The sequence below is a fragment of the Diceros bicornis genome, chromosome 9, assembly GCF_020826845.1.
Source record: "Diceros bicornis minor isolate mBicDic1 chromosome 9, mDicBic1.mat.cur, whole genome shotgun sequence".
Taxonomy (NCBI): domain Eukaryota; kingdom Metazoa; phylum Chordata; class Mammalia; order Perissodactyla; family Rhinocerotidae; genus Diceros; species Diceros bicornis.
The window spans coordinates 30825257-30851467 of record NC_080748.1 but is presented as its reverse complement, the minus strand read 5'-3'; the positions used below and the strand labels follow the sequence as shown (position 1 = coordinate 30851467).

The 26211-nt window shown below is 36.4% G+C and overlaps 1 protein-coding gene across 6 annotated transcripts in view; it reads right to left on the bottom strand.

Annotated features, from left to right (window-relative positions):
- ZC3H13 (zinc finger CCCH-type containing 13) overlaps positions 1 to 26211 on the bottom strand; it is a 95998-nt gene that overhangs the window by 15653 nt on the left and 54134 nt on the right. For 3 of the 6 annotated variants that reach the window (XM_058548187.1, XM_058548189.1, XM_058548188.1), the window contains exons 9-16: positions 21599 to 21909; positions 18277 to 18741; positions 12537 to 12728; positions 7719 to 7802; positions 6803 to 7364; positions 2965 to 3068; positions 1427 to 2614; positions 270 to 791 (exon numbers count right to left, since the gene is read on the bottom strand). In XM_058548187.1, coding sequence (XP_058404170.1) covers positions 270 to 791; positions 1427 to 2614; positions 2965 to 3068; positions 6803 to 7364; positions 7719 to 7802; positions 12537 to 12728; positions 18277 to 18741; positions 21599 to 21909 — 3428 coding nt within the window. The remainder of the gene's footprint in view (positions 1 to 269; positions 792 to 1426; positions 2615 to 2964; positions 3069 to 6802; positions 7365 to 7718; positions 7803 to 12536; positions 12729 to 18276; positions 18742 to 21598; positions 21910 to 26211) is intronic. The other 3 variants (XM_058548191.1, XM_058548192.1, XM_058548190.1) reach the window with 2 other exon arrangements.

The following is a 26211-nucleotide window of genomic DNA, read 5'->3' as shown; positions in this document are numbered from 1 at the left end:
TGATAACTATTTTTTAACATCTATAGACGCTACATCTAAGTAATCTTTTATTTCATTTAGGCTTATTTGAACCAAGTCTACCTTGATAGTACTACCGAGGAGAACACATTTTTTAAATATCATAGGGTTTTTCCTTATAAAATCTACTTTCCTTAAAAAATGATGGAGTCAATATGCATATCAGTAGATGACCTTTCAAAAGATTTGTTTCCTATGAAATCTGAAAAGGAAATGGAGCAGAATAACAGACAAAAAGGTGTGGCACTCACCTTCCACACTCTCAGTTCTCTCGGCTTTATTTATGTCTTCAAATCCCTGCACAGATCCTAGATCTTTATCCATTCTTTCTTTATCCAAAGCTACAGAGTCTCGGGAAGTGCCTTCTAGATCTCTTTCATGTTCACTCTCCAGTTTTGCTTCACTGCGTTTTATGGACTCTACTTGAGAAGAACTCTCAAAAGTTCTGTCTCTGTCTCTGTCCCTGTCCCTTTCCGAAGAATCAGGAATTAGTCTCTCCCTTTCCCTGTCCAAATCTCTCCTTTTATCTCGTTCTCTTTCTCGTTCCCGTAACCTGTCTCGGTCCCTGTTCCGTGGCCAATCTTTATCAGCATCTCGGTCCCATTCTCTCTGCCTCATCTCTCTCCTCTCTCTCTCCCGGTCTCTATCATGCTCATATCGTTCACGTTCTTGAAGTCTATCTCTGCTATCAAACGACCCAGATCTTGAGTGGACCTGCCGATCCGACTCAGGAGAACTTCTTCTTGAACTATGGCTTCTTGAATCCTGGCGATCTGAAATAAATACACCATACACAAAGAGTTAACACATGATAAAACAGAAATAAAATATTGAATTTTAGGGCCATTTAAAACTTACAATCTATCTTTTTCTATATTTATTCCCAATTATCCAAAGAACTCATTTTAAGGAAAAGTTGATTTCTCTCAATTAAAGTGCTAGTTAAAATATGTAAAAAACACGTTTCCTTGTCTATTTCCATTATAACTACAAAATATCTTCAAAGAAATAAGCACATAAAATGGTTAAGCATTAACAGAACTGATCACTTCACTATCTGATCTCTTCCTATACCCCTACCTTATTTTATTTTCTTTGGTCAAAAGAGAAAGCATTGGCTGTGGGAAGAAGAGGAGGAAGGTTAAAACTTTAGGCATCCATAAGGGACGTGAACACATAAGCCCTTCCACCAAGATATACTACTAAAATCCTGATATTAAACTGATTGACATAGAATGTACCTCTACTATAATGTTGGTATTAATGTGACACCAGGTAACGTTTTGGTGGGATGGTTTTATTTTTATTTTAAGCTTTCATTTTAAATTTCTTGAAATTTAAGGCAGTGTATAAAGTAACCAATTTAGCATTTACTCTAAAATTATGATTTATAATTCAATTTTATTACCTGAGGAAGTACTTCGACTGGGTTCTCCACGCTTTAACTGATCAATCCTAGATTTTCTCTCTCCTGTGATTTCCAGACTTTTTGTTTTTTCTCTATCTCTTGAGCCACTATGCAGTACTCTCTTGCGACCACTTTGGTCATCTCCACTTCGATGGGCAGAATCATTGGATGGGGAGCGTAGGCGACCAGATGTATGACTACGATTACTCCGATTGCTCCCGAGGCTGCTACTCCTCTTTTGATCCACTGGCTTGCGATGTGGTGCATCTTCCATAATAATGTGAGACGCTTCTACTTTTTCTGCTCGTGTTCTGTGGCATTTTCTATGTGAGTCTTCACTGGTAAAAGCTGTATTGGTGGGAGTGGCAGAGGTGGTGGTAGTAGATGTGCTGAAGGGGGTGGCAGCAGTAGTGGCAGAAGCAGTCGTAGTAGAAGCAGCAGCCATAGGAGGAGGAGGAGGAGGAAGAGAAGATGGCGAAGGAGTCCTTCCAGGAGTAGCAGCTGTGGCAGAATGCTCTGGTTCTGTCACCTCTGCGCGGTCAGGCACGTCCTCATCAGACCAGTCACTGAATGCCGTATCTTCTTTTTTCTGAAGATCCTCCATAGTGCCATCCTTATCATTGGAAATTTCAACCAACTCCTCTTTGGTTGTTATAGGGGGAGTCCGTGGGCCTCTCTTCTTCTTACTCTGCTGGGCTGCTTCTTCATCAGAAATATCAGAATCACCTTTGGATCTTTTACGTTTTTTTTCAACACTTTTCTTCTTCTGTCCTTTTTTTGGTGAAAATACTTGACCATCTTCAGATGCTGTCTCTGTGTTACCCCTATCTATTCCAACATCCTCCTCTTTCTTTTTCTTAATAGGTTTCTTTTGAATTTTTGCTTTTTTCTTGTTTTCATCATGAGCTCGATCAGATGTGTCTCGATCTTCAGATGGGTGGTGTCCTATCATGTCTTGCACACGAGTTCTTGAGCTTTCCATGATTTCTATCTGTTCTCTCTGCTTATCTACAGAAGAAACTTTCTCTTTGAGCTCTGGCTCTTCATAGCGCCTTGAACTCTCTTTTCTTTCTAGTTTACGATCTTCCTCTTTCCATCTACCCTGCCTGTCTTCTATAAGGTGTGACGGACTGAGAGAACGAGATTCTTGAGGTCGTACAACCTGGCTCAAGAGTCTATGCTTTTCATCTATACAAAAAGATACAAGCAATCACACTTCGCCAGGTTAACAACATTGTATGTTACATATAAATAATAATAATAAACCAATCTCTTACTCTTCATTTTAAAACTTTAAAAATGACAATTGCAGTAAAAATAAAAATACGGCTTTACTACATATAGTAGGAAGTGACAGTGACATAGGATAAAATGATTGTATTTTTAACACATACTTTAGTCACATAAGGAGATATTCAGAGACAGTAGAGGAAGAAAAAATTTTAAATCTTAATTCATCATTTCCTACTAACATCAAAGAATGGTCTCATTGTTACAAATGAATATGAATATAGAGACAGAAAATAGAGTCTGCTTACTTTTATCATCTCCACTGTTGTAGGTGTCACTGTCGGGAGAATGTTCTCGCCGGCGCTTAGGTGACTGACGAGGGCTAGGACTCCCTTCATTTCTATAACGCTTCCTAAATTGGACAAATGTAATTTATAAAATTCCAGGTGATAAAAAAGAGATTTCTTTCCTACATTTTTACTTTTACTTCTTTGCTATAACCAGAATATATAATTGTAGGACAGCAACATTGTCAGAGCTGTATCATACAAAGGGTATGCAGCATAAGACTCTTCACCTCATTTGTTAAGACTTACAATCGTTGATTTAAAATAAAATACATGGCAACGTTTCTTCCTTTCTTCATTATACATGTAGAATCACTCAAATGAAAATCGTCAGATTTAATTACTGCAAGGTGGTAATATATAGCAGAGGAATCAATATATTAATGTATCCTCTACTAAAACTTATTAATTTTATATTTTTATGATAGAGAAATACCATATGTTGAGAACCCAAATGAGAAAATCTAGTATAGGCTTTGGAGTCAAAAAGACATGAGTTCAACTTACAGTCATGTGATTTATTACACAACCTTAGGCAAGTTCCGTGAAATCACTGACTCTCAGCTTTCTCATTTGAAAATGGGGGCAAAAACGAGGGTCCATCTCATAAAATTGCAATGAGAAATAAACTGGTTATGTCATAAGCCCAGTGCCAACCATGTTGGGGGTACAATGTAAAGACAGGTTCCTTTTGTCTTAGAACTAAATCACTTGCTTGGTGACAAATTAATAAAATAATTCATATGTTTACTACATTTCTTGTTCTTTAGTTGAACTTTGACTAGTGATTTATATCTGTGGATACATAAGTTATACTAGTGTTTTTCTACATTTTCATTAAATTTTGACCACCTTTTAAAAATTTTTTTTAACTAGCATTGTTTGTTTATAAATACTATGGTCAAAAGCTGAGAAACATACTGCAGCCCACGTATCTTCTTGACAGCTCATTTATGTAGATGAGCAACTAGGTTAAAACTGAAGGAGGCAGCAGATGTAGTATGACAACTCACAGGCCCAACCTTGTGCAATTCCTTATCCAAAGCTCCTGCCATCATTAGGTGGTCTATTTCCCCATTCTTTGAATCTAGGCTGACCCAGTGACTTGCTATGACAAGAGGATGTGGTGAAAGTGACACTATGTAAGTTTGGAGAGTTAGGACTCAAGAGGCCTTGCAGCTTCTGCTTGTGCCCTCTTGATATGTTTCTACCAGTATATGCAAAAGCAGGGTTTAGACTGCTGGAGGATGAGGGGTGATGTAGAGGAGGAATGAGATGCCCTAACGAACAGCCAGCACCAACTGCCAGACATGTGAGTGAGACCATTTTGGGTGATCCAGACTCAGATGAATTGCCAGATTGACTGTAAAAACATGAGTGATCTCAAGTGAGACCAGCAGAAGAGCTGCTCTGCCGAGCCTAGCCAAAATTGCTCATCCACAGAATCATGAATGAATAAATGGTTGTTGTTTTGAATTGCTAACTTCTCATGTGGTTTGATACACAGCAAGAGATAACTGATATGCTAGAATAAACTGAAAATTTAAAACATGCAAAAAACAGTGTAATTTCAAGGAAATATCTACAGAAACAAAATAGAGTAAAATAAACACTATGGCAATTCAGCAAACCTTCTACATAAAAGTGGTTAAAAAAAAGTGCTGGATAAATTCAACTACTGAGATGACAATACAATTCACAAAACATCAAGATATCAATCTCATATAACTAGTTATTGTTATGGAGCTGTTTGACTCCTAAGTTTCTGGGGTCCTTGTCAACGTTCGGATTATCTAGCCAGAAGAAACTTGCTACTGTAAGCAGAGATCAGAAGCATGGAAAAATATAATCAAACATAGGACTGGATAATAAATAACAGATATCAGAATTTTAATCTTAGAAGACAGAGAGCTAAAGAGGTCAAAGGACAGAAGAGAAATACTGTATATTGTGTGCCCACACGTGTTAAAGGTAATATCTGAATTTTATGTTAATATATGATTTTTTTTTAATGTGGGGAAAGGGAAGCCAGAGGGTGAACTACAGAAAACTCTGGATGCAGACTGAAGGGAAGCCAAGACCTAACGGAAGAAGCCACTTCTGTGCTTGGTTGTTTGTCTATAACCCTAATCCATAATATCAATGATGAAAAAAGTCTAAAGCAGGGAGCTGTATGTACCATGAGGCAAAAGAGCTGGAGGTAGGGGCAAAAAAATTGAAGATATATAAATCATTCCCATTATTTGTGTTAGCAAACTTAACCATATCTTTTATCCTGGTTGGTATTAAAAAAAAAAAAAAAAAAAGCAGTTAATGCCAACAAGTTTGATTTCGTGCCCCTAAAACTTCAAAATTGACCAGAGGCCAGAATTCTCATGGCTACAATGATTGGCTTAGCTCCCTTGTCTACTCCTCAACTAATGAGAGCCCCAACACAGAGAGGGTTGCTAAGCTGATAGGCATAACCCTTGGGGCCATCTTAGCCATCATTTGGAGAAAACTTTTCTGAGACTGAAACTAACACAGAAGAAAATAGTGGAGAGATGGTGAGACACCATTTCCGATGCTTTGAGAATTTGGTTACAGTCACATCAGAACAAATGAAAGCTAACCCTACACTTCCCAGATAACTAAGCAAATAAATTCTTTTTGCTTAAAAGAGAGAAAAAGGAAAGAAAAAGAGAAAATGCCCTCAAACAAATGAGATAACACATCTTTTGATCCCAATAACCTAATATAACTCCCAGTCCAAGAGAGGACATCTCCCTATCTCTCATCTTCTTCTTCTAGCCAGGCAGTGATTATAGGAATTCCCTTAGTTCTAAGATGCTGTGAATACTTTGTAGCTTGGGGGTAGTGACTCCAGACTTATAAGTCCAGTCAGGCGCTGCATAATGACATTTTGGTCAACAAAAGACCACATCTATGACAGTGGTCCCATCAAATTAGTACCATATAGGGGCCAGCCCTGTGGCGTAGTGGTTAAGTTCAGCGGGCTCCACTTTGGTGGTCCAGGGACCGCAGGTTTGCATCCTGGGTGTGGACCTACACCACTCGTCAGTCATGTTGTGGCGGTGACCCACACACAAAATAGAGGAAGACTGGTATAGATGTTAGCTCAGGGCTAATCTTCCTCAAGCAAAAAAGAAGAGGAAGATTGGCAACAGATGTTAGCTCAGGGTGACTATTCCTCAGCAAAAAAAACACAAAAAACAATTAGTACCTTACAGCCTAGGTGTGTAGCAGGCTCTACCATCTAAGTTTGTGTAAGTACACTCTATGATGTTCGCACAACGATGAAATCGCCTAACAACGCATTTCTCAGAATGTAACCCCATCATTAAGTGACGCATGACTGTACAGAAAACTCGTGAAGGACTACCCGGAATAGCACAGGCAATATCTCTTGGCGACTAATCAACTCTATTAACTAGTTATAAAGTGGCTATGATGAGATATAAATTCATTGATTCTATCACTTCTAGGTTGGATTCCTGTTAAAAACAAGTCTATAGCACTCGAATAGCCAATGTGCCATCAAAAATGGCATAGTAAACAAGAATGATAAATTATATCCCCTGGATACAGACATAGTAGAATGAGAAAATTGTTACTTTTTTCTAGACAATTCAAAAGATTTTAAACACCAAATATATATAATAAAATTGAAACACAGGAAAACGTAGAGAGGAAAAAGAATTAACGGGATATCAGGGACACAATGAAAAGCATTAAATGGAGCTTTTCAAATTCTTTACTGAAATATAACTTTAAAAGACTGATGCATAATCATTCTTACTTTGATTTTCTTTCATCATGTCCATCTCTTGGATTCCTGTCTTCTCGAATATCTTCTCGCTTTTCTCTGCGGTCATCTCGTCCTTTGTCTTTGTCTTCCCAATCCCTTTGACGATCTCGTTCTTTATCCCTCTCTCTTGCTCTTTCTCGTTCCCGCTCTCGCTCTCTCTCCCTCTCCCGTTCTCGCTCTCTCTCCCTCTCCCTTTCTTCTCTCTCTCGCTCCCGTTCTTTTTCCCTATCTCGCTCCCTCTCCCTTTCCCTCTCACGATCATGGTCACGATCTCTCTCTCTTTCACGGTCTCTCTCTTTTTCTCTTTCTCTTTCTCTCTCCCGTTCCCTAGCACGCTCTCTTTCTAGTTCTCTTTCTTTCTCTCTTTCCCGATCTCGCTCACGTTCCCTCTCTCTCTCCCGCTCTCTGTCTCGTTCTCGTTCCCGATCTCTTTCTCTAGCCCTTTCATCTCTTCTATCATCCACTCTGTCTACTCTTCGTTCCTCTCTTCTTTCATCACGCTCAAGCTCGTCATTCCTTCCCTGATGTCGAATTGGTGAGCTTGGTCTTTGATCTACAATGAAAATCAAGTTTTGTCAGTGATTAATTTGACAGATAACCTTAGATAACCTAAGACAGTACAGAAAATCTTAAATTTTATCTGTGCAGAGGGTCACACTGGCAACAAATATAAATCAGGTACTATATTTACTTTTAATTTAATCATCCAAATAATCACCCCTAGATGTTTAAAAATATTTTTTTCTTAAAGGTAATTTTTATTTGCCCTCTAGCTAACATGTTTTCTGCTCCCCATCAACCCCGCCCCCACCTCCCGCTGATCCACCTTTGATCTCTCTCTGCATGCTCCCTACCCTACCTCCAGCCCACTGCTCCAACCCCACTTTCTGCCATCTCTACCCTTCACCTCTGATCTTCTCTGTCCCCCCAGCAGGACCTGAGAACACTGGTGGCAAAGGATAGGGGCAGCAGGAGGTGTAGAACATAGGAGCTGAAGGAAAAAAAAAATTTCCCTCGTAAGTCACCCCTCTAATTTCAGGCTGAAATATATACACATCAAAGTGCAGCTATTATGTGAGGAAAATATAGTAGAACAAAACATCTGTCAATATTTGCTGCTGCAATATCAATTTATCATAAACTAGATTAAGGGTACTGAGCTTAGTAATCTCGAAATAAATGTAAAAAGTGTTTCATATTAGTGATATATATTTATAATTAATAGCTACTAATAAAAGTTTTATTTAATCATATAACTGATTACTCAGATGAAGAGCTGTTTTCTTAAAATGTTAACTGATAATCTCATCACATTATATATATATTTTTTTTCAATACACAAATCATATAAACACAGAGAAAATGAATGTATGTTGCCCAAATGCCCAGCTGAGCAGAAAAGCAGTCTGGGATCAAAAAATGCGTACAAAAATGACATGAACTTTCCACAGAGAGACTCATTTTTGAAAGTAGTTCACTGTGGCAGGATCTAGGCTACTGTGATATTTCTATTTTCATATTATATAATAATGTTATTGGTTAGCCATAAAGGTCCTACTACAATATGGCCAACAGGTTTACAAGTGGAATATCTAACATCCACTTACTAAGCAGAATAATTTTAGGATATTTCTAGAGAAGGGTTCAAAGGTAATTTGAATTTCCTTTCTTATCACAGATGAAAGAGATAAGAATTATCCATATTTTCTCTTTAGAGGTTATAGACCAATACAAAAGTTCATAGAATTTTAAAGCTGAAACAAAACAAAACCTTGTCTAGCCCCTTTTCTTCATAAAAACACAGGAATTATGGTCCAGAAGTTGACTTGCCAAAGTCCCAGAGATGGAAGATATATTAGGACATCAGGACCAGAAGTCAGTTCTCTTAAACCTTTTTTTACTTTTGCTGAAATCAACTTCAATGTAAAATGGTTCTATTGTACTATACTTTTAATTCCCGGAATGCTATATACTCATGTCTTAAGACTGTCTGTATGCCTAGTATGAGAGTCATACTAATGTCACAATGACTACAAAACAACCTGAAACAAATTCAATACTGTAACTTATAGCAATACATACTTGAAATTTCTGATTATAGCAAAGTCAGGGAATAGACTATTTTCGTCAGACACTCTTTTTTGACAGATAAAAACTCTATTTTCTCAAGCAAAATGACAATATTCCCTACTTCAAAGAAAATGGAAAGGTTATAAGAATACCACTTTAGTATGTCTAAACTATTTTCCCCAAAATGTGTTCTTCAAAGATGTGCTTCTCTTCATATATTTCCTTATCTTAATGAATGACATACCCATCCACGAAAGCTGGAAATCTCTGAGTTATTCAAGTTCCATCATATTCAAATACCATCAATTTCACTTTCAAAATATTTCTGTATTCCATTTCCTCTCTCCATCTCTACAGTTAATATTATTGACTCAGACTTTGATCAGCTCTTCTATCAGAGTCTACGTAATCAACAGTTTAACTAGTTGGTATCCTTGTCTTCAGCCTTTCCCTAGACTCTCTTATACTTTTTTGATGAAAACTATTTTTTCCAGCTGCTTAAAAGCAGTTATCTTCTAGGCAGTGCAAAGGCAATTAAATCCAAAATTTTTAGCCTGACTCATTAGGCCATTTATAATCCCTTCTCCTAGCTTTTTTCCTTCCTTACCAATTATAGCATACCTCTATTCCAACCTTATAATTCTTTACTACTCCAAAGCATATGTTTCTTTTAGTCCTGTGTCTGCATATGCTGCAGGCTCTCCCTGCAAGTGTTTCTTCCATCATTCCTTCTAGTAAACTTTTATTTATCCTTCAGGCTCTAATTCAGATGTCTCCTCTTTAAGAAACTCTTGGATTTCCCTAGAATTCAGTTTGCTCTTTTGTCTTCTCACAGAACTTAGTGTAGAAGCATTTATCACACTTCAATTGTCAATTTGTACCCTAATTAGCTTATGAAGAACTAAAGGAAAGATTTAAATTCCTGAGCACCTAATAAGGTGCCTGGGTACATCTCTACCCTCAACCTCTATCAATCTCCCTATTGCTCACCATACTGTAGTCACATTGGTCTTCCTTCAAACTCTAAGACACATTAAGCTATTTCCCATCCAGGGCATTGGCACACACTCTTTCCTCTGCACAGAATGCTTTTACCCTCAATCTTTGCAGCACTAGTTTCTTTTATTGCCTTTATGCCTCTGCCTAAATGTCATCTCCTCAAATTTTTCACAAACTCTCTATCTAGATAAAATAAGTCCCTCTCCTATCCTTTATTTCTATCTAGGACCCATGTTTGTTTCCTTGATAGCACTCAATAATCATTTCTTTCTTCTGAGGGGGTATCTTTCCCCCTTTATTAAGTTTTACCAGCACAACAAGCACAAGAACTACTGTATTCCAAAAAACTAGCAAAGTACATGGGTACTCAATAAACATCTGAAGAATATATCAACCTCAAAAATATATTTCTATTTCAATCATACAACTGATATTTATTGAAATAGTTCTAGTAAAGTAAAATAGAAAAAGAAACAGGATTTGCAGTCAGAAGATCTAATTTGAATTCCAGCTCTGGAACTTACTTCTCTGTAATATTAGAAAAATCACTACCCTTCTCTTTGCCCAAAACTCCTAAATTATAAAACATAAATTCTCTTACTACACCTACACTCACAGGGATATTGTAAAGATAAATGGATTTTAAAGAATTTTTTTTTTTTTTTTTTTTGGTTAGGAAGATTGGCCCTGAGCTAACATCTCCCAATCCTCCTCTTTTTGCTGAGGAAGACTGGCCCTGGGCTAACATCCATGCCCATTTTCCTCCACTTTATATGGGATGCCACCACAGCATTGCTTGCCAAGTGGTGCGTCGGTGCGCGCCCTTAACCACTTCTGCCACTGGACCGGCCCCAAGAATTTTTAATACATATTCTCTGACTTAATATTGCCCAGTGGCCAGTGGCATAGTGGTTAAGTTCGTGTGCTGTGCTTCGGTGGCCGGTGTTCGTGGGTTTGGATCCTGGGTGCGGACCTACACACCACTCATCAAGCCATGCTGTGGTGGCGTTCCACATCCAAAATAGAGGAAGACTGGAACAGATGTTAGCTCAGGGCCAATCTTCCTCACCAAAAAAAAATGTGTATATATATAGTAAAGGATATTAAGTCAGGATATACATAAAGCAACTTATCAAAGTTCTCGTTAACTCAATATATGTGTGGTTCAACTAAATATAAAATTGAAACAAAATGTTACTACTGAATTCAGGCATGAGGTGAGAAAACCTGAGCTAGGATATGAAACTAGAAGAAAATAAGAGATATAAAAAAGCATTACCAGACATGGTGTTAGATTAAAGAGAGTAAAGAGAGGTAAATCACTGTTAGGGAAGAAATGATTTCAGATATCAACACAGAACATATAAACTCTAGCCTCATCTGTAACTAAGGAAATCATATACATCTTTTAACCCAAATGCATTAGGCTTACCCCAACAAACTCAACCCAATCAACTCTGACCTCAGCTACACTCTCAAAAGTACATGGTGTCTTAGAGACTTCGTTCTCCTCTCATTACTACCCATATCAAGATACAATATTACCTCTGATTCAGCCCAATGTGAAGCAACAATATTCAATTCCCTACTCCATCAAGTTTCGTACTACATTAACCTTAGCATTATAGCAAACCTTACTTTAGTAACCAGCCAAGGTTAGTAAGTTCTTCATAAGATCTTAAATGTTTAAAGGCCCTAATACGTACGTAGGTATGGACAACAAAAGCTTTTAAAGAAAGGACTTGTAACCCTTCTTAAATGCCTTCTAGGAATTTTGCTTCAAAACTGATTTAAGAGATCATCTAACAGAGTAACAGAAAATTTTTAGCTTAAGATACACAAGAATATAAAATTAGCTAAAGCAAGTAATACATATTCTTAGGAAGGAACATGAATAAAATGTTTATCCAAACACCACCCAGCCCTATCATCATCATTTTTTTCTTGTTACTCTCTGGCGGTCCTTACAAGACCATTTATCACAACTAGTGAGTGAATGGCCAGGACACTCAGATGAGAAAGTTTAAGTATCTTTTGGATCAGAAATGCTTGGAATGGTACCCAAGCATCTACATTCTTTAAAGGGTTGTGGAGGCCGGCCCGGTGGCATAAGCGGTTAGGTGCGTGCCCTCTGATGCGGCGGCCCAGGGTTCGCCGGTTCGGATCCCAGGCGCGCACTGATACACCGCTTGTCAAGCCATGCTGTGGCGATGTCCCATATAAGGTGGAGGAAGATGGGCATGGATGGTAGCCCAGGGCCAGTCTTCCTCAGCAAAAAGAGGAGGACTGGCAGATGTTAGCTCAGGGCCGATCTTCCTCACAAAATAAATAAATAAAGGGTTGTGAGCTATTTGATTTAAGGTGAAAGACATACACCAGGTGTGGCACCTCAGTTCTTGCAAGTATGCAAGTACCTACCACACCTCAGTACCTACTCTGGTGTCAAACAGGTATGGGCAGCCAACTATTTACATACTTTCTCCTAAACCAAGTAAACAGGGAAGATCATATGAGAAAATATAATAGTTTCAAATGTGTTAACAAGCAAAAGTCTTAAAAGATATCTTATATTAAAAAGTAAATTGATAACTGGTTAAAAAAAACAATTCTCCCAGTCAATGCTGATCACTATTTAATAATATTCCATTTGACAAACCTCTCTCTCTGTTGTCACGACGATCTCTCTCTCCATGTCTTCTCTCAAAGGAAGAATCCCTTGCTTGATCTCTGTTGTCTCTTTCAGGATATCTGTCTCTTTCAGGATAGCTACTCCGAGTTTCCCAGCTGTCATGATAGTTGCTACTACTACTGTGATTATCAATTTGAGAACCTCTTGTGCCTCGACTTCCTATACAAAGGATATTCACACAAATGTTTAAACATAGGCAATTTATTCCACAAGTTTCATCAGTCACAATCTTTCCTCCCAAAAAACATAAAGGTGGGCTTTTTTTTTTTTTTTTGTATTCCAAAGTGTGGTAATCATAGTTAAAAAGAATATTAAATGTTGGATCAGAACACCTAAGTTGTCTAATGACTGACTTGAGTAAACTAAGTCTCAGTTTGCCCTATCTATAAAGAAAGTCATATAACGGAATCATAAAGCAAGAAGACTCATTTCGACTAACTCAAAAAACAACAAAACAAAAAATAAAAACAACTGATTCATATCTAATTCACAGAAATATCATGAAAATAATGAAAAATATGGATATACATTATTGCTTTGATTATAGTTTATAGTGAAAACACTCCAATACAGAACCAAGGTACTTTGTCAACATTAAGTGGTGCCTGAAAATTTTCATTAAAAAATGTGGGAAATGAACGTTCCTAGTAGCTTTATTTGTAATAGTCAAAAACTAGAAAGTACCCAAATGTCTTTCAATGGGTGAATGGTTAAACAACCATGGTATATCAGACCATGGCATACTATAACAAAGAACAAACTACTGCTACATGCAACAACTTAGATAAACCTCAAGGAAATTATGCTGGATAAAAAAACAAATCTCAACAGGATATATACAGCATGATTCCATTTATGTAACATTTGTGAAATAACAATTATAAGATGAAGGATATAATAGTGGTTGCCAGGGGTCAGGGACAGGAGCGGGGATTTGGGTGTGGCTGTAAAGGGGTAACATAAGGAGTCTTGTGATGGTACAGTTGAGTATCTTGATTGTGGTGATGGTAATGCAAGGCAACACAGCTACTGTGGAAAACAGTATGGAGGGTCCTCAAAAAATTAAAAATAGAACTACCATATGATCCTGCAATCCCACTTCTGAGTATATATCCAAAGGAATTGAAATCAGAATCTGGAAGAGAAATTTGCACTTCCATGTTCACTGCAGCATTACTCACAATAGCCAAGACATGGAAGCAATCTAAATTTCCACTGACAGATGAACGGATAAAGAAAATGTGGCGTGTATATATATATAATGGAATATTATTCAGCCTTAAAAAAGAAAGAAATTCTGCCATTTCAGACAACACAGATGAACCTGGAGGACATTATGCTAAGTGAGATAAGTCAGACACAGAAGGACAAGTACTATATGATACCACTTATATGTGGAATCTAAAGTAGTCAAACTCACAGAATCAGAGAGCAGAATGGTGGCTGCCAAGGGCTGGAGGGAGAGGGAAACAGGGGGCTATCAATCAAAGGGTATAAAGTTTCAGCAGTATAGGATGAGTAAGTCCTAGAGATCCACTGTATAGCATAGTGCCTATAGTTAATAATACTGTATTGGCAACTCAAAAATTTGGTACAAGGGTAGATCTTATTTTAAACGTTCTCATCACACACACACATAAAAATAATAAAGAGAGCAAGAGAAAACTTTTGCAGGTAATAGATATGTTTACGGCATAGATTGTGGTGATAGTTTCATGGGTCTCCACTTATCCCCAAGCTCATCAACTCATATATATTAAATGTGTGCAGCTTTCTGATTGTCAATAATACCTCTATAAAGTGATTAAAAAAAAACTGCACAGAGTTACACACACACACACACACACACACACACACCTTACATGGGCTTTGAGCCCTGAAATTATAGCATAATTCTAAATACTGTAACAGAGTATTATAATAATCAAAAAATCTATAAAGAATATGTTAATAATTAAAGAGCAGAAAGAAATTTAAAACATTTTTAAAAAGACTACAAAAGGGCTACATCTAGGAATGATAAGATTAAATGTCAGATTAGATGCTACCAAAAGAAAATTAGTAAAAAAAGATATATCTGAGGATATGACCCAGAAAGTGCAAGAAATAAAGAGATGAAAAATTCGAAAGGAAAGTTAAGAATCAAGGAAGATACAATGAGAGGATTCAACATATTTCTAATATATGTCTAACTATAAGCTATTTAAAGTCACATTTAAAACAAAAAAATACAGAAAGGTTGAAAGGATGCAAAAAGATATTTTCAAACAAATACTATCCAAAAGAAATCTGTGAGCAAAATAATCTTCAAGACAAAAAGCAAGCACTATTATAGATAAAGAGACTCATTCTGTAATGATAAAAGGAATAATTTCCCTTAAACGTGTAGCTAATAACAAAGCCTCAAAATATTCAAAGCAAAAATTGATCAAATTACAAGAGATGGACAAATCCACAATGATAGTGGAGGATTTAACACATCTCTGTAATGATAGAAAAAGCAGACAAAAGTAATTAAACACAGATTTGAAAGCGTGGCTAACAAACTTATCTTAGAGACACACCTTGCACCAAACCATTAAAACCACAAGCAGAACACTTATAAAAATTGACTGTTGAGCCACAAAGTAAGTCTTAACAAATACAAATGCCAAAGAACTGACTTCAAACAGCCTTCTCTGACAATTAAAATAGGCAGAGGGGATTTATTTTAAAAAGCATGATCAGAAATTTAAAATCCTATTTCTACATAACTCATGAGTCAAAAAAGAAATATTAAAATTTAGAAAGTGTTTAGAATGGTTACTAACATAAATATTACACATTTCACAACAGAGTGAAACTTAAGAGTAGCTATTAATGAAATAGAACAAAAGAGACATAAAAGAATATAAAACAAAACCAAAAATTACTTCTTTGAAGTCTCAAAATGGATAAACCTCTGACAAGATTGAGCAAGGAAAAAAACAAGGAAATATAATTACAGGTATAACAGATATTTAAAAAAAATTTAGGAACATCTTTATGTCAAAAATTTGAAAACAAATTTCGTGCAAAAATATAACTTACTATAACTGCTTCAAGAAAAAAACAGGAATCTATAACTATTACAATACAATTATGGGCCACATAATGATGTTTTGGTCAATGACAGACCACATAGACGACAGTGGTCCCATAAGATTAGTACCACTAGCCTAGGTGTGTAGTAGGCTATACCATCTAGGTTTGTGTAAGTACACTCTAAGACGTTTGCACAACAACACAGTCATCCGACATTTCTTAGAACGTATCCCCGTTGTTTAATGATGCATGACTGTAATCTAAATCTATTAACTCTTAGAGAAACTCAACTGGTAGTAAAAGCTCTAACCATTAGAAAAATAAGAAACAAGGTTTAACAGACAAATGTTATCAAACTGTCAAAGAACAGATAATTAATCATATATAAATTGTCCCAGAGAAGAGAAAAAAAAGCAACGCTTGCCAACACATTTTATAGGGCTAGTACAACTTTGATCCCTAAACCAAACAAGGACAATATAAAAATGAAAACTATGCAGTGGAATGCTAGAACTGATTCACACGGGCTTGGAAGAGCCAATTGTGCACATGTCTTTCCCAACTCCACACTGAGTGACATCAAGTCAGTAGCTTGATATCTGCTATGATGAGAGAATTTATATCATGGATATTGGCAAAAGCTAGAAGTCAGGACTTTTCTCCTGAAGAGTTAGTTGTCAAATATGTACCATCATGCCACTGATTATATGCCAATCTCAACTAAAAACACAGATGCTTAATTCAAAATTAAATTTTAACAAACTTATTCTAGAACTTTAAAAAAATAAAAAAATTGCATTTACCTTAGAAATGCAAGGACAGTTCTAAATTTTAAAAAATATATTAATGTAAGTAACAAGGTAAAAGATCTTCTAAAGATACAGAAAAAACAGTTATGATAAAAGCTGTTAGCTAAGTTGGGAAAATTAGGAGACATCCTTAACACACTAAAAAGCACCTGCTAAAAAAATCTACCAACACCATGCTTAATGGTGAAATGCCAGCAATAAGCCTTTAAAATCTGAAACAAAGCAATGAAGACCATTATACCACTTATTATCCAACACTGTATTGAAAGAGCTGCTCCTCAGGTTATCAACAGCAAATAAATAATAAACAGAAAGGAAGAGCTAAATCTGTCTGTTCCCAGAAATAATGTTTAAGAGAATCTAACCAGACTATTAAGAAAATACAGCAACATCACAACGTAAGATTAATATACGAATGTCAATTACCACTTCCATATACCAGCAATAAGCATTAGAAAATGAAATGTTTTAAAAGATATCATTTAGTGACACCTGTATACAGATAATCATTGAAGCACTGTTGGAAAACAAAAAAGACTGGAATACCAGCCGTCCACTAACGTAGGACTTATTAACTTTACGGTGTATCCTATAATAGACACTATGCAACAAAAGGAGGAGGTAGCTGTTTATCAAGTTGACTGATATGGAATGATCTCCAAGATACTTTCTAAGTGAAAACAGTAGGGTATAGAGCAGTATATAGTTGTTTTTAAAAAATTATATTTGTAGAACCAGAGGAGAAAATAATAGACATACATATCTGCTTGTGTAGAATATTTTGGGGAAAGATATACATAAAATTGGCAAAAGAGAGAGCTAGGTCAGGGATAGAAGGGAGGCTTTTCACTATATATCCTTTTGTACCTCTGAAATTTTGAACCATGTGAATGCATTACTAAAAAAAGAGAATTTTTTTTAAGTATCATTTACAATGGCAACAAAAACAGAGAGTGCCCAGGAATAAGATATGTATAAGATTTTAATAGCACAAGTTATAAACAGATAAATTTAATGCATTTGAAATAAAAATCCAACAGTTTTTCATGAAATTTTAAGAACAACTCATTTTTAAGACATGTATGAAAAAGCAAAGAGCCAAGACAACTATGATGGAGTAGGTGAGGGGCCTTCAGCTTAACATGAAGCTGTAATACGACCAGGATAGACCAAGAGACCAACAAAAAGAATAAGTGTGATCAGAATTCTGCAGCAATGTTTTGGGGGAGGGGAGAGAAGGGAGTGGAGGAAGAGACAGGTCAAAGCTAATTCAGTCCAAGCAATTTGAGGACAGTCAAATACATTTAGGTAGGTAGTTATTGCATGATGGCAAATGCTTATTAGGGGAAGATAACAAAATGGCTCAAGATGATATGTGATGATTTGAGGTAGTTTGAAGCAAGCACAAATACTGAAGAATAAACAAATCGGTCATTTCTGATATCATCAATTTTGAAAGTCCATTTTAATCTCACTTTAATGATCATTTTATCATCTATATACCTGTTTATTAGAAATTACTTCCTTTTGACTCTACTTTTCTGCCTGATAGCAATTTTCTTAGTGTTCCACACTAATCAAGATGGTAGGCATGACTGGATATAATTCAGCCAGGGGGTCTAGGTCAGGCCCCATTTATCTTTTGCTACTTTAGCTAATCATTCCTATTTGGAATTTGTAGGGAAGATCAAAAATTCAATTAATTGAAAATTACTTTGACAAAATGATAATAATGAATGTAAGAAATAATATATTTAGAAAAGAAATCTTAGGAAATTTAATTATTTCTATATGAACATACAAGATGCAGTTCACTGACCAGCCAAAAACCTTACCCTTTTCAGGTAACTCTGGACCTCTCCCCCTACTTCTGCCCATCCGGTCATTCCTAATTTCACTTCGAGACTCATTTCTGGAATCACTCCTTATTTCAGTACGAGAGCTTTCTTCTCTTAAATGGTTTCTGCCATAACTTCGAGATTCTTCCTGATATGTATCCTCCTTTCGATGAGTGTCTCGACTTTCACGGTCCCTGTAGTCATGGGCATCACGAGTAGACCGAGAATCTCTGGGATCACGGCTCTCTTTGTTATCTCTGCTATAATCTCTCATCTCCCTGGAGTCCCGAATGTCTCTGGAGTCTCTCAGTTCCCTTCGGTCTCTAGTATCTCTGGCATCTCTCCGATCCCGACCATCTCGAGGTTCTCTGTCATCTCTGTGGTCTCTAGAAGAGCTCTGATCCTGTTCATACTCTCGTTCTTCTCTTGTGTCCTTTTCTCTATCCCTTTTGCCTCTAGTCTCTGTAATGCAATTTTGGAAATCAACCACAATTCCTTTCACAAAATTCTGGGAAACTAGACAATATACTTAATACAGAGCTTTTAAAATTTTATTACAATGGTAATTCATGTTCCTTGCAGAAAATAAAAGGAAAAACAGGGGCAAATAAGAAAATTAAAACCATCTGTAAGCTGAAATTTCAAAGGTAATTTTATTAACACTTGGATAATTATGTTCTTGATTGGATAAACTTTGAACATGATCTCCTCCCAGCACATACTTATAGATCTTAAACAACTGAAACAAGTAAGTTGATCTCATATCACTGATGGCTTACTTTTTAGAAACCACTTTTAGATCCAGAAGCACACAGTGACTTTAATCATCTCTACCAACTATTAGGCTAGACGAGACCACACATGACCACCTCAAATGAGTGGCCTACAGTTAGTAAGCTGGCTGGCAAAGAGATACTGTTATTCTCCCTCTCTTTCTTGAGCTGTTTAATGGACTCACACTCCTGTCTCTAAAGCTTTCTCTACCTAAAGCATTTTCGAACATTTCATAGAAAAATAAGGAAATAATTTCAGTTTTTAAAAAGGTAGAATGAACCCTCACTGATTATTTAATGTAACTTTGTCACTGTATAAATGAAGAAGTAGAGGCCCCGAGCTTAAAAGTCTTAGTCAACTCCATACCTCACAGGAATTTGCAAAGATTAGAAACTATTTTTTAGATATGCCTAGATTAGGCATTAATTAATTACAGCATAAATCTGATATGATGTCAAAGAATTAACAACAAAACCTGAAAGAACAAACCCAGCCCTTTTTATCAGATTCCTTCGTAAATTGCTCTTATGCCCTGAAATTGCCCCAAGATCTAAGGCTACTTTAGCAACTGCAGCAGCTTTATGCCCAGGACATTGTAAATTTACCTCCTTTTCTCTTTGTCCCCAGTGGCTAGGTCCATAGACTTTCTCAAGCACCTAAATACCTAATATCCACAAAACCCCCTAGATTCTCATCAAATTGCCAATTTACTGTGTCCACATGCCTATATCCACAAATGCCATTTAAGAATGGAAGCATTAGGCAAAGATCTGATGTGTCTCCATCACTTTCTGTGCACATCACTTCTAGTCCTCCTCCAGTACCAACTGTGCCTAAAAATTTTTTCACTTAGACCCTTTTTTCATGATGCCCCCATCAGTCTTTACAAAAACACCTAGTTACTATATTTTGTTCTTTACCTATCTCCCCATCCTTCCACTAAAATTATTCTTATTTCAGAAAATGACATCTAACTAGAGAGGAAAAAACATCTGCTACATCTTTTGCATTTAAAATTAAAGAAACACCCTCCTTACAAAAAACCTAAACACATATGGTTTATTATGAAAAGGAATCTTCTTGGGCCGGCCCTGAGGCTTAGCGGTTAAGTGCGCGCACTCTGCTGCTGGCGGCCCGGGTTCGGATCCCGGGCGCGCACCGACGCACCGCTTCTCCGGCCATGCTGGGGCCGCGTCCCACATACAGCAACTAGAAGGATGTGCAGCTATGACATGCAACTGTCTGCTGGGGCTTTGGGGGGAAAAAAAATAAATAAATAAAATCTTTAAAAAAAAAAGAAAAGGAATCTTCCTATAACATGAGCCACTCTTACCACGAAAAAGCATTCCTGTAAGACTCAATTGCATACTAAATTTCCCCATTGATGTGTTTAATAATTATATTTTGAAATAATAAAGAATTTTCATTCAGTAAGCAGTCATTAAATGTATACCATATTTCTGGTCAACTTTAGTTGTTAAATATCTTATTAAAAGTAATAGATAGATGTAAGAATTTCCCCATCTTACCAATGTTCCATAAATACTGTTGTACTGATCTGGTTCCAAAATCATGTACACAAGGAATAATTCTATAAAACAGGTGCTCTCTCTAGTCCCTACCTATGCATTCATCATTTTCTTGAATAAAAGAACTTGATTAACTATTGCTTGCACTGTTGATAGGAAGAGAATAACTAAGTTCAACATGTTTCATAGGAGACTGCTGTACTATACTCATAGAGGCTTTTAAAATGCATAAACAGAAACATTGTTGCAAGGAAGCAAGTATTTCCTGAGTACTCATTATGTTCAAAAACTAACTCAGGGGAAGTTAGGAAAAAGACTTGTTAAGTTAAATAAACAAGGAGAAGCTTAGACAAGAAGTACAGAAAGAGATGAGAGCTATTAGACTGTATTGCCAGGTAATAATAGCATGTCAGCTTGAACAGGGAGTAGCAAATCCAAAATTAACTTAACTCTCAGGGATCTAGAAAGGAAAACTGCTTTGCTTACTTCTTTATTGAGTTACACCAGGAAAATCGATCACTTGGTTTGCAACTGACCTTCTGAATGTTCCCCCAGCCCTCACCTCTTTATCAAAACACTTCTGATGCTTTCAAAATCTGCCCCCTGGTTTGTTGCTTTTCTTTCTTTTACCTCTTTGTTGTTTTTAAAGAATTAACTAAGCAATTAGAGGATGCTGTAAGAATCAGATGGCCAAAAATTTCTAGAACTCAAGAGCAGTCAAGTAAAACATCTCAAAGAAAGCACCAACTTAATATATATATAAATGCCCACTTATATATATTTAATAGCTTACATTCCCACGTCATTAAGCATCTTCTATTGCCCTCAATAGAAGATTGAGAAGACTTAATATAAGGCAGCTCTCTTTATAACAATAAATCTGAATGTTACAGAAGACTTAATATAAGGCAGCTCTCTTTATAACAATAAATCTGAATGTCCAATTTCTCAACAAAGAAAATATCTACTTAAATAAAAGAACTCTAAAAAAAATCAAGATAAAGTACAGTGCATACCTTCCCTCCTTTCATGACGCCGATCATGAGACTGGGAAGTTCGTTCATGATCATGCCTCCCTTTCTCTCGCATTGGAGAGCGATGTCTTGGAGGACTTTGCTTTCTCTGAGGAGAAGACAGAGAATGTGAAGCATAAGGAGAAGCAGAGCGTCGTAAAGGTGGAGTTATTGTCCTCTGATAAGATGGGGAAGGAGTTCTTTTTCGACGAGGAGAAGGAGAATGTCTTTGAATAGATGATCCTGATTGTGAGGAAGATGAGTGATGTCTAGAAGATATAGGAGAATGATGCTGTCCTGCTGGAGAGGTAGACCTGTAAAGAAAAACAACAACAATAAAAAACATGTTCAAGAGCCTTCATTTCTAGCCAAAGGAAAATCTTTAAAAACAAAAAAACTGAATGTAAAAGTTAAAGCTAAAAGTGTGAATAATAATTCCATGATAAATTTTAATTCACAATGCTGTAAAATAATTATTAAGTTGATTTTTTAAAGATTTGATTGATTTTTAAGTCAGCTTAAGGGAACAATTCTAGATCAGATATGCATTGCCTTTCTCCCAAGGTTTGGCTCAGAAGCACACATCCTTTTCCAGGTAACATTCTCCCTAAGCACAGATGGTCTTACCCTCACTTAAAGTATAGAATTCGCTCTTATTAGAGATAATCTCTGACAGTGTGAACAGGTACTTGGAGGGGGGAACCCACAAAGAGCTAAAGAGAAAACATACTAGAAAAGATCTAGATAGAAAGCAGCTGGGAGAATGTCTGTAATTCAAAGCCATGGGAAAAGGGAAAAGCTACCACCAGCTAAGCCAAACTTAAAGTCTGTACTGACTGGGTTGACATTTAGGAAGGGAAAACAATGCCTGGGTTAAGGAAAGGACATACTGTTTATACTGTCTTTATCTTAAACAACCTGCCTTCACTCTTGGGCAGCACAAATTGAAATTTAGTTTGTAAGTCTTGGTTTAACTAAGGCTTCCTCTACTCCCTTCAAATCATCTTCTTTCACTGCTGCCAGAGAAATAACTTATAACCTCACGAAGCACATCTGAAGCACTCCTACAATCTGTTATGTCATAGGCCCTGTCTACAATGAATATGCAAAATGTGTGTGTGATGGAGAGCTGGAATACACACATTTGTGCAATAACTAAAATGAAACAGGACCAATGTTTAAAAAATAATATTTCAGACATCACAAATCCAGATAAGTATCATATCCCTCAAAGCAATCATTTTGAGGGCTAGATGTTTGCTCAAAGAAATTCTGAAGTTCTAGTCAAAGTATTTTAGAATTAACTTCAGTGCCTATGATAAATACTTTTTAACATCTGCAATGATGGCAAAATCATTATTAATCCTAAACCAGGGTTTCTCAATCTTGGCACTACTGACGTTTTGTATTCAAGTAATTCTTTGTGGTGGCGAGTTGTCCCGTCCATTGAAGGATTTTTAGCAGCATCTCTGGCCTCTATCCACAAGAGGCTAGTACCATCCCCTTCCCACCCCCATTGATGACAATAAAAAATTACTCCAGACATTGCCAAACATCCCCAGGGAGGCAAAATCACCCCTGGTTGAGAACCGCTGCCCTAAACTATGTTGTTTATAACTGATGCCTTAATAGACTTTTATCAATAAAAGGTTGAAATTTACAAAATATATGTTACTGAGTCAGGAGAGTGAACCAATATATTGGAAAGAATTTTGCAGAACAAGGATTTAAGCAAATAAACAAAAACACCTTTTGGATAACAGCTGACTAAAAAAGTTAAAGTCAGCTAAGGAGAATACCACATTCACCTAAACATTCTACTTATCTGTGATTCCACTAAACCTTCATGCTTTTAATAAAAATTGTTACTCTTTTCTCATATAAAAAAATAAGCCATAAGCCACTATAACTTAATTGACTCTAAACAGAAATTTGTTCACTTACAGATATGAGTAGAAATGCTCAATGGGTCTTACCCAAATTTGGAAAACCATTTATGATCAATGGCCATTCAAATGCATTTTACTCAACAGAAAAATCATTGCAAGACTGAGAATTAGAATGACTCGTTTGGTGGTTTCCAGTTTCAATTTCATTAAGTTCTAGTCCATTTGGAAATACCTAAATAGACAAAATAAAGAATGTGGCTCTCCACTGAACCAACATTTTGGTTAGTTTTGAGTTTATTTCTGGGGTATATGCAAAATTGTTTCAAGAATGTCTACAATATCTTTTGGTGATTAGTTCACAGAACTTAAAAAGTAAAGTATATACTATACTTTATAATACTATCTTTTAAAAACACATTATAGTACAATCACATTTCTATTCAAATCTGGTGTTTAATAGCACGGAGGAAAAAACTTCAGTTCAAGCTGAGGACAATCAAGCTATCATATTAAGGTCAGAGCACCAATGTGTTGTTAAGTTATGGCTTCAACATTTTAACCTTATTTTTCTTCTTACTCATCCTCAGGGAAAAAAAAGTTTAAAAAAATTGTTGATTTAATTTAAGCCTCTGTTATATACTGAATGTTTGTGTCCCCCCAAATGTATATGCTGAAACCCTTACTCTCAATGTGATGGTATCTGGAGGTGGGGCTTTTGGGAGTAATTAGGTTTAGATGAGATCCTGAGGGTGGGGCTCCCATGATGGGATTAGTATCCTTGTAAGAAGAGGAAGAAACCAGAGCTCTTTCTCTCTCTGTCCCTGCCCTGTGAGGACACAGCAAGAAGACAGCCATCTATGAACCAGGAAGTGGGCCCTCACCAGGAAACAAATCTGCCAGCACCTTGCCCTTGGACTTCCCAGCCTCTAGACCAGTGAGAAATAAATATCTGTTGTTTAAGCTACCCAGTCTACGGTATTTTATAACAGCAGACCAAGTTGCCTTAGACAGCATCTTTACATTTTCCTCTGTTACCACTCTTTTAAAAGTCTGATGCCTGAAGAATAGTGAAAAGAGAAGATCTGTTAGGAAAACAAGATGGGTCAAATTATGGATGTAAGCCTAACTGGACCTAGACCTATGTACATATAACAGATGTGACTCTAAGAAATAAAACTGTCCTGAAATCTGACCAAAATTATTAGTACTTTGGCTTCTAGACTATTGCAGAGATATATTAAAATACATTTCCACTTAGAACAACAGTAATTTCGGATTAACTAATCTTATACTCTAGAATTGGCTGGTTTCTTCTCTGAGGAGAGAAAAGAAATACATTTGAAATTCAAATAAAAAAAAAAGGCAAGTTTACTGCATGAAGAAGCTCAATACCTTAAAACAGAAATCCGTATACTGTCAGCAAGAGCACTGTGATTTATAGCACATAGGGAAAGCTGATCTTTAGCCTGACTTGATTCTAATCAAAAGCTTTTTAATGTTGCTATAATTAGGACATAACGTAGAATGAGAATATTTAGGGTATATTTCATTTGAGGAAAAATGTGAAAGGTTAAGAAATTTAAAAAGAGAATCTCCTCCCATCCAAGATGCAAGTAATTTTACCTACAAGCTAATGTTTATACCCTAGACTTTCTTAAAATTACTAACACCAATTTTTCTCACTAAATGGTTTCTATTTCTCAAATACAAAAATATGTTTACATGATATAACTAACATTCATAATTCAACCTTTAAAATCATCATACAAAAAGCATAATTTTTATAAAAAAACAAATGGACTACAGATACTATTAAAATCACTTCTATTTTCAGTGGTAAAATACAACATGCTATACATTTCACACACAGAAATATTTAGGTTCTATTATTTTACATAAGAAATTTATTCTTATTAAAATAATGTCACTTTAATTCACTGAACAAATATTAAGGGAGCACCTTCTATGCTCCAAGCATTATTTTTGCTGCTGAGGATATAGCACCAAAGAAGTGAAGACAACAGATTTCAAAGCCACTAACATAATAATGATAATACTAATAATAACAATAGCAGATAACATGTACATTGCTACTATATGTACGACATTGTTTTAAATGCTTTACATATATTAACTCATTTCATCTTTATGACGACAACCCTATGAGGTAACTGAGACAGAAAGGACTGAAAACCAGTCTCTTAATTACAGAGCCCAGAAGTAGACCACCAACAACAAAGCAAGGCAATTTCAGCTAATTAATGCAACAAAGTTTATAAAAGAGGGTAATGAAACAGAAACTGCTAGGTCCAAAAAAAGTATGTCAGGGGGATGTTAGGTTGCTTGGTATGGAAAGGGCCTTTACTGAGAAGATGATATCTGAACAAAGTAATGAAAATCCAAGGCAAGAGCTTTCCATGCTGAGGGCTCAGCAACCACAGAAGAGGTAGGAGGGATTATGCTATATAACAACAGAGAGAAGACAAGTGTAACTACAATTTGTGAGAGAGTCTCCTCCTGCTACTGAAAACTTCTCTGAAACCGCTTCAGAACTTTCCTCTCAAGTCTCTCATTCCATCAAGCATGTTGCACAAAGGGTAAAAGTACAATTTTTAGGGACATAAATACGATTTTAGATTTTGGCTGCAAAACAGGAATTTCTCTCTTGAGCTCAATAAATTTTCCCAATATCACACCTACAAAAGAGAGCACAAGCTTTGATCAACT